At 35.5% G+C, this 8528-nt stretch overlaps 2 protein-coding genes across 2 annotated transcripts; one reads left to right on the top strand and one right to left on the bottom strand.

Annotated features, from left to right (window-relative positions):
- Positions 1 to 2833: 2833 nt before the first annotated feature.
- Positions 2834 to 4278, bottom strand: LOC109583193 (uncharacterized). Its single transcript, XM_019998437.1, has 3 exons — positions 3934 to 4278; positions 3692 to 3881; positions 2834 to 3583 (listed from the first exon to the last, which is right to left on the bottom strand). Exons 1-3 carry the CDS (start codon positions 4149 to 4151, stop codon positions 3056 to 3058), a joined length of 936 nt encoding a protein of 311 aa, XP_019853996.1. The 5' UTR covers positions 4152 to 4278; the 3' UTR covers positions 2834 to 3055.
- Positions 4279 to 5965: 1687 nt separating this feature from the next.
- Positions 5966 to 8445, top strand: LOC100634653 (cob(I)yrinic acid a,c-diamide adenosyltransferase, mitochondrial-like). Its single transcript, XM_019998420.1, has 9 exons — positions 5966 to 6065; positions 6116 to 6171; positions 6227 to 6320; positions 6764 to 6818; positions 6865 to 6937; positions 7515 to 7612; positions 7667 to 7731; positions 8128 to 8187; positions 8242 to 8445. The coding sequence occupies exons 1-9, from the start codon at positions 6022 to 6024 to the stop codon at positions 8321 to 8323; spliced, it is 627 nt and encodes a 208-aa protein (XP_019853979.1). The 5' UTR covers positions 5966 to 6021; the 3' UTR covers positions 8324 to 8445.
- The last annotated feature ends 83 nt before the right edge of the window (positions 8446 to 8528 follow it).

Raw genomic sequence — 8528 nt, 5'->3', positions numbered from 1 at the left:
AAAGCTACTCACCCCATGATGTACAGTTCATGATTAATAGATTCATACATCATGCATAGTCTAACACTTAGCTATAGCTATACTTACTCAATTCTCCCCAAGTTCCTTGCATATGCAAAGCCTCAGTTGGCTTTGCGTAAAAGATTTCTTTGTCCTTCAGAATTTGATTTCTCTTAGTTTCATCTGGTCAAAAATAAAATAGTCAATAAATTCAATTATAGCTTACTCATTTCTTGCAGGACTTTTTCTCCGGCATCATTAAAACTCAAGGTCCAATTTACTTCAACTGGGTCTAAAATTAATAATAATAATAATAATAATAATAATAATAAGAATAAAAAAAAATAATAATAATAATGATAATAATAATAATAATGATAATAATAATAATAATAATAATAATAATAAGGTATGGTAGGGAGAGAAGCAAATGCCTTCTTGAAGAGATTGGGAGAAAGGCTATCAATGAAATGGGCGAGGCACTACAGTGAAGTTATCAACTGGATCAGGACTCGGTTAACATTTGCCATCATTCGAGCCTCTATACTCTGTCTCCGTAGCTCCAGGACAAAATGGAGATATGTTGATACCTGTGACGGAGCCCCTTTGGACCTTATAATGACTTAAATCCATAATTTAACTTCATCCTTATTAAATTATTATTATTTTTTAAAAAATCTCTATTAACCTAATTATTTTTATTTCATTTTTCATCCTGCCCTAACTTTGTCCTAATTCTAACTTTTGTTAATAATAATAATAATAATAATAATAATAATAATAATAAGGAAAGAAGAAAGAGTCAGACCTGCCCATCCACATCGGGTGGAAGGATAGGGGAGCGGCTCAACCACATGTGAGCATTAGCGCGCCACAGTGCAACCGAAAGTCTCTGGAAAAGATGTAGGGACACCTCCAGCTGATCTAGCCCCCGGCGAGAAGCTAGATGACCACTGATGGTGCGGAGCACAGATTTTTATTTTTTCCTCATAGGGCCTTCCCTCTCCTTTCCCTTTTTTGTTTTTCTCTATTATTAGCTCTAATTAGTTCTTGTTTTTGGGTTTATAATAATAATAATAATAATAATAATAATAATAATAATAATAATAAATAATTAATGATAATAATTGTACTCTTATTTTTGTTTTATGTTCAACCTTGGAGGCTCATGTCTATATACTTAAAGCATAATATTAATGAGCTGGTGGAACCGAAGTCAGTAAATTACCCCAGCAGTATGTCTAATAATTATACATGGCTGACTTTGGAATGCATTTGATTGGTAACTTCAGTTATTTAGAATCTGGGGGAGCAAAGGGGCAAGATCCCCCCTACTTTTGATGCAGCAATTGCCCGTATATTTATGAGACATTTTAAGATTTTTGATTTTTTAAATTTATCATTGAAATTAGAGGCAGTGTCCTATAATAAAAACCATCTCGTAATACCAGAAGATATGCATCATATAATTGAAGTTATGCATTGTTTCAAAAGTGGGTCCCTTCAGTGATTTTAGATTGGTGCCCTACTTTTAGATTGTGCCTGTCTCAACCCCTCAGCTTATCAATCTTTGCAACCTGTAACTTTCTTTCTCCAGTCAGTATATGATGACATTTGGAGCACGTTAGAGCAATGGCAAACTTATGAAGAATATTCATTAATCTTTCAGTGCTGCTAGTCGAGTAGTGCATAGATACAAGTAGTGCTAATTAAAAATGGCGGCGGTGCCGCTCGATGATAGACGGACATCGTGATTACTTTTTCTGCTAGCCGATCACCCCATGATGCTGGTACAATGATTAATATGTTCATACACAGTGCATTTTGGCAATGTAGTAGCTGAGGGATATGTGCCTGTGCATGATTTAGGCTGGTTTCAGATAAATCAGTGAACTGTGCTGACTAGACATAAGTGATAAACTTACCAAAGACTTGTTTTCTTGTACAATTTAAATCAAAGATTTTACTTACCCCATTGAAGGGGTAGCACTGATAAGCAGGCAGTTCCAAAGTAAAATTGTATAGCCCTAAATAATAAAAATGACAGTTTTGTACTTTTGCTCATGGTTTTCACTTGGGCAGGCACAATTTGAAGCATGTCTACTTAAAACATCACTCATGGGATTGTCTATTAAGTAGACACTCTCATCCACTCTTAGTTTTTACTTACCCATTTTTTTGTAACCAGATCTGCTTGCTTTTAATTAATATCGGAGAAGTAAAAAGCATGCGGGCAGATTTATTTTAATTAAAGCGCACCTGGCTTGCGTTGTTAGGTCAGGAGTCCATAGCAGTTTTTTTCGTTAGTTGATTTCATTTCAAACTTTGAACAGCTGAAATGTGCATTGTCCTGTTACTTACTGGATAATAATGGTTGCGGGGGTACCCTCAATGATCTAATTGAGCTACTGAACTACACTGCAGCCATCATGTGCTGCAGCCGGCCCCGGGCCAAGTCTAGCTGGCGCTAGCGGGGTTCAGTCTGCATGGAAAGATGTACCGTAGCTATGATGGCTGGACTTCCACTGATCTGGCCCGCTTCAGTGTTAAGATGGTATGGTAATAAGGGTCAAAAGAAGGGTGCTCAGCTCTCAGTACTGTCCAGGGTGGCAATAACCTCGCCTAGCATTAGACCATACTAAACTGATTAGACTGCTCAGCTAGATGTAGCTATCTAGAATCGGGAATACCATGATATTGGCCCAATTCTGGGTAAAAATGCTCTAAGAAGTGAACTGTTATGATTAATCTAACAATAAAACAGCCTCAATTATGTAAACATGTTGACATAACTCGTCATTTATGGCCCGATCAGGTATGATTGGCATGAGCAGACAGGTTAAAAAATCATCAGTACTTAGAAGAGGAAAGTCTTTCAGTTAAACTCATGGTGGTTTAAAAGTTAGAATGGATGAGAGAGCCAGCTTGAGTTTATAAAAATAATATTTAATGTTTCAACACAGAAAAAGTTAAAGTGCTCTTAAAGTACAATTTTCAATGTTACTTTTGCCCCCAAAATTACACTGTAAAGTGATGCAATACTATAGTTTGTGTCTTAAGCCAGTATTACACTAGCCGCCCAAGTTTTAATCAAAAGCATTGGCAATTTGACCTTTTGACAAACTAGTGTAATATTTTTAATCCACTTTTTTACTCTATACAAGAATGATGCATACCTTACAAAGCAATCTTTAATAGCAGCAATGTTTGCATCTACAACTGCCTTGTCATAACCTCCCACACTTTCAGCTTTTTTGTCTTGCTTTCTTTGTACTTTGAGCCTCAGATTACTCACTCTTTTAGCAAGTTTGTCCAATTGCTCTAGATACATGGGACACTTTGAGCAAGGCTCACTCTTAGCCATGTAGTCAACAACTGGTGGAGCTACTAGTGAAGTCTGGGTAGTTTGAGTACTAACTGTCCTTGTTTCAGAAATACCAAGACTGGATGCTCCCTGTGTTCCAGTATTCAAAGCACTATCAAGAGCCTCTGCTGCACTGGGTCCTAGCTCATTTGTAACCAGATCATGATACTGCAGCAACTTCTGCTGTAGTTGTGACACTTCTCCTTTCATAGAATCTACCTATGAATGTGTGCAAGTGTGATGTAGTTAATCATTTTAAAATATTCTTTGTCATGTAAGGTTGCATGGTATATTCCATAACTGTACGTATCATGCATGTAAACTCACATCATTGTCAAGATCTTTGAATTTTTTAATGAGTTGAACGAAGCCACGAACAAACCTCTTGAGCGTTGAGGAGAAAGAAAGTGGGAGAGAAGGAGAAGAGAATGAGCCAGTTTTGTGCTGCGGTGACTGCTTGCAGTGTTTATTAGTTACTTCAATTTCAAATACGCACGACTGCAGGAGAAAGGCTAACCTATGCAAGTTTGATAATTTATTTTTAAGTTAATGTCACCATTGTCAGCTACCTGTCCGCTAGCAGCTCCAGAAGCAACTGATCATCATCAATGTCTTTGGCAGAGAATGAGAATGCAACATCAGTGGCCTTCTTCTCGGGATAGCGCCAGAATGGTACTGATAATTTATCTGGTGGTATTTTTAGCTGACCATGGAGGTCTTTGAGAGCTCCCTGCAATATGAGGACTTCATTTCTCAGTTGAGCCTGCACCTGCGAGTTGGTGGACATTATTTCAAATTTAATAATGGGGCGAGGCTAGACAGTATAAATGCGTGGGTGGTAAAAGAAGGAGTGGCTGTATTGATTTAAAATCTTAGATGGAAGTCAATGTCAATTTATTACCTGCAACTCCAACGTGTACAGTAGCTATCAGTACATGCATGGCTAGTAAAAACAAAAGGGTTTCAATTATCTTATATTTTAAAGAAATACACTACAAATTCTACATGCAGCTTATAAAAAGAAAATAGATATAAAACTCTGTAAAACATAAAGTTTGGAAGCTATAAGTTCAAACAAAGTAACTAGCAAATGCAAAGAGGATCATAAAGACAGAAGCTACTAGACCAGTAGCACTGGATGCTTCAGCAGGACCAGTAGTTGAGCCAGTTGGACCAGCGGTTGGAAGTAAATGGACTACAAGCATCACTGACACTAACACCACTGCATGAAGTAACACCAGATCCAAGATATGGCTGTGTACAGCAACCCATCCTGTTACTAAATGTACTGACATAATTAAGACAAGTGGAAGAAGCACCACTGCAATATATTCCACCAGTCCTAAAGGTGCAGGCACTAGTCAGTCGATCAAAATCATTATAGTCTCCATCATATTGGCGAATGTACCTCACCTCACAGAAATCACCACTCTCTTGTCCACAGACCCCTTGACGGAGTAATGTGATGAGGTAGTCTTTGTAATCAGATGGAAGAGCCAGACAATTATAGTACTCTTCAATAGGGTCAAGGCATGCAGGGACACAGATTCTAGAATAGGCAGTATTGAGTGCATCAAGCTGTTAATCCGATACGGCGAGTGAAGAAAGCCCACCAGAAAGCTCTGTGAAGTTGCAGAATGAAAGAAGGCTGCTGTCCAGGAGGTTCAGGCATGCAGAAGAACTCTGACGAGTCACTACTTGCTTGTTGTACGATTTACCAGTAACCTTTTCCAGCCAGGCCATTTAGCATCTACACTTCTTTTCCTTGCAGTGGAAGCACCATCACTGCAAGCAATAATGAGTAACAGAGAAAACAAGAAGACTGGAGACATCCTTAAAGAGTAAGTGATCTGCTAGACTGCTACACCCCAATTGCTGATCTCAAACCTCAAACTCTTTTTTTATAGATTAGCTACCCAATGAGATTCAAGACATGATTCAAGGATTCCCCACTGTCAGCTCAACAGAAATGTTACTGAACTGTAAACATGTTTTTCAGAGACTGTATAGTTAGGCATTTGGGATAAAAAGAACTTAGTCCAAAAATAATATGAAAATCATTAATAATCATTTTCCCTTCCATTAATAATATTCACAGTTTAGTTACACATTTGGGATAAAGGTAACTTAGTCCCAAAGTAATATGAAAATCATTAATATCATTTTGCATAATATTCACAGTTTCAATGATATTCATCGCATAAATTAATTCAGTACATAATATTATTTGTTATTATTATTATTATGTGAGTTGGACCAACCCATCAACAAACCTTTTGAGAGTTGAGGTAGAGGAAAGGAGAAGAGAAAGAGCCTAGAACAGACCTAGTCTGGTGACTGACCAGAGAATGAGTTAGCTTCATATCATAGACTATAATGATTGCTCCATCTCAAAATACACATGACTGCAGAAGAAAGGCTTTTAAACCTACACAAAATTACTACTGAATCCCTTTTATTTTAAATATGTTACCTGCAACCATAAATAGTAGCTGCAACAGTGCAACCTCACTCCATTCCTCACTCCATGCATGCATACCTTTTAAAATTAATTCATAGTCTCTCAGTCTAATATCTATGATCAATCTATGATCAATCTATGATTAATCTAAGACAAATTGAAGGCGTGGCTTGTAAAAAGCGTGGGTGTTAGGCTAATGTCTCTTCATAGGATTTTAAGAACATTTTTGTCTACCACAAGGTATTACATTATTATTATTATTATTTCTGCTTATTTTTATATCAATCTAGAAATTATTCCGCTGATGGTGGCAGAATTAGAATATACACACGAACAGGAGACAAAGGTAAAATGAATAATTAGATACAATTATTTCAATTGCTACATCTTCATTATAATAGGTACATCAAGCAATTATGCTGGCCAGAGACTGCCAAAAGATGATGCCCTTTTTGAGGCACTAGGATCCAATGATGAGCTCTCATCATCTCTAGGGTATGTTATGTATTGTATGGTGGATTTAGAATTACTCTAGGGTGCCTTTTTTTCGAGGGCTGTAGATTTCACAAATTTGCCTAAAAATCTATTTTGCAGATTTCATTTTTGCAAATTTATGCCGTCTGCCATCTTGTACCGTAATAATTTGATTTTTGTGGAAGTAATTTTTGTGAATTTTCAAAAAATTGTGAAATCCACAAAATTTACAGCCCTCGAAAAAAGGCACCCTATGGTAGTTATATAGTGGATTAGATGTGTTATGGAAATATTGGTGTGATATTGATTGGTAGTTTCAATCTAAAATCTATTGTTATTGTGCACAATGAAACAAAGCTTTTCATAAAAATCTGCTAATTTGATATTTTAGTAAAAATCTTAAAAGTGTTATTCTCACCAGTTTTTCCACTATTATCTAACCACACCTACTTATATCATGATAGACTAGCAAGAGAGTTCTGCGTTCCCCAGAGCACATTACCCGATAAATTACAAGAGGTATATTATGATATGATAGTATGAATATTTAATGAGTAATGTTTAGATACAGTGCTTGTTACAAGATATTGGATCACATCTGGCAACACCGCGTTCATCAGCCACACCTACTAAACTAGGTAATGCTACTACTCTTTATTGGAACAAATAATGCAAAAGACACTTTTTGTTTTTGATTTTATGTTGTGTTGAAACTTAAAATTTTGAGCAGGCTCTGATCAAAATTTGATTTCTATGAATTTTTAAAGTTGCTCAGAAATTACTTTTTCATGGAACAGAGTATTTTGTCAAAATGATTTAAATAGGATTTTATATTTTTATAATTTCTTTTAATGCAAATGCATGTCCTTCTGTTGTGTAGAATGTTTGAACTGATTCTGATCAAGTTTGAATTTTTTACAAATTTTTTAAAGGTGCTCAAAAATTGGGTCGAAGTCCCTGTACTTTTATACTTTAGTATAGGGATATTGGCCAAATTTTGTCAAAATGAAAAGGAAAGCGTCATTCATTTTTATAATTTTTTTTTGTTACATTTGCATGTATTTATGTTGCGTAAAAAAGTTTGAGCTGATCCTGATCAAGTTTGGATTTTTTTGAATTTTTAAAGTTGTTCTAATATTGGGCAAAGTCTCTGTACTATAGTAAAGGGATTTTGACTCAATTGTTATTAATTTATGATGTAATTTTTGTCGTTAGCTCATACAGAGTTTAGCATGTCTCATGTGACAAAGTTAGAGAAATGGATTGATGAGCTAGATGACCAACTACCTCCACTTACAAACTTCATTTTACCAGTAAAGCCATGATATGATACTCCTATTGTTATTTCTGTATCTCTCCTCCTTTAGTCTGGAGGTAAGGCTAGTTCATTCCTTCACTTATCAAGAACCATCTGTCGCAGGACAGAGAGGAGGTATGATAATAATAAAGCAGAAAAATTAAAGGCTTTTTTTCAAAAATGCATGGTTGTCTTCTATATGGGGAAAATGTAACCACTACTTACCGTACACGTCTTAATTTTCGAGGTGTATTAAATTTCGTTATTTTCGTGCTCACCTTAAATCCACGAAATTTAAACCACTTCTAATGCCATTCTATTGTATGTAGACTATGGCCAGAACATGAAAATTAGCTCACACGAATATTAACTTTTGAGCAAATTTCATTGAAAACACGAAATTTTGAACCCTTGAAAATTTGAACGTATACAGTATCAAAGCAACAATATTGAAACAGCTCTCATAGAAATAGCACAAAAAGCATCTACTGTTAGTATTACTATTTTTATTCTCTCTCTTTTTCGTGATAGGGTAGTCCCCTTATATCGCGATGGTCAAGTTGATGAAGCAGTTTTTAAATATTTAAACAGGTAAGTTTTTAATGGGCTGGATCTTTTAGTTTAAACTTAAATATTCTTTTGTAGATTGAGTGATTTCTTGTTTAATGCTGCTCGCTTTGAGGCACAATTAGAGGAAAAAGAAGAAGTTATTTATCAAAGAAAGTAAAGAAACTAGCTTGTAGAACTACAATATTATTTCTAAATCATTTTGGCTTGTGTGTGTATTTAATTTTCCAAATTTTTCAAATTTTTGCACAATTCAACTCTAAATAAAATTGAGTCACATTATTTCTAAATCGATTCATTTTGAATGGTTTAGTTTTGGCTTCCACGTGTCTGTATTAAGCAAAAAATTTATATAAAAATACATA

Source organism: Amphimedon queenslandica, unplaced genomic scaffold, assembly GCF_000090795.2.
Source record: "Amphimedon queenslandica unplaced genomic scaffold, v1.1 AMPQUscaffold_13320, whole genome shotgun sequence".
NCBI lineage: Eukaryota > Metazoa > Porifera > Demospongiae > Haplosclerida > Niphatidae > Amphimedon > Amphimedon queenslandica.
Note: the sequence above shows the minus strand (reverse complement) of the source record. Positions and strands in the feature narration are given on the sequence as shown.

What these genes read in the sequence shown, in the direction of transcription:
- LOC100634653 (XM_019998420.1), top strand. Translation starts at nt 6,022, where the DNA reads ATGTCTCTTCATAGGATTTTAAGAACATTTTTGTCTACCACAAG. An exon ending in CACACGAACAGGAGACAAAG is followed by an intron (nt 6,172 to 6,226) that starts GTAAAATGAATA and finishes TCATTATAATAG; the next exon opens with GTACATCAAGCAATTATGCT. An exon ending in GAGCTCTCATCATCTCTAGG is followed by an intron (nt 6,321 to 6,763) that starts GTATGTTATGTA and finishes ATATCATGATAG; the next exon opens with ACTAGCAAGAGAGTTCTGCG.
- LOC109583193 (XM_019998437.1), bottom strand. Translation starts at nt 4,151, where the DNA reads ATGTCCACCAACTCGCAGGTGCAGGCTCAACTGAGAAATGAAGTCCTC. An exon ending in CTGGAGCTGCTAGCGGACAG is followed by an intron (nt 3,882 to 3,933) that starts GTAGCTGACAAT and finishes AAACTTGCATAG; the next exon opens with GTTAGCCTTTCTCCTGCAGT. An exon ending in TCAAAGATCTTGACAATGAT is followed by an intron (nt 3,584 to 3,691) that starts GTGAGTTTACAT and finishes ACACATTCATAG; the next exon opens with GTAGATTCTATGAAAGGAGA.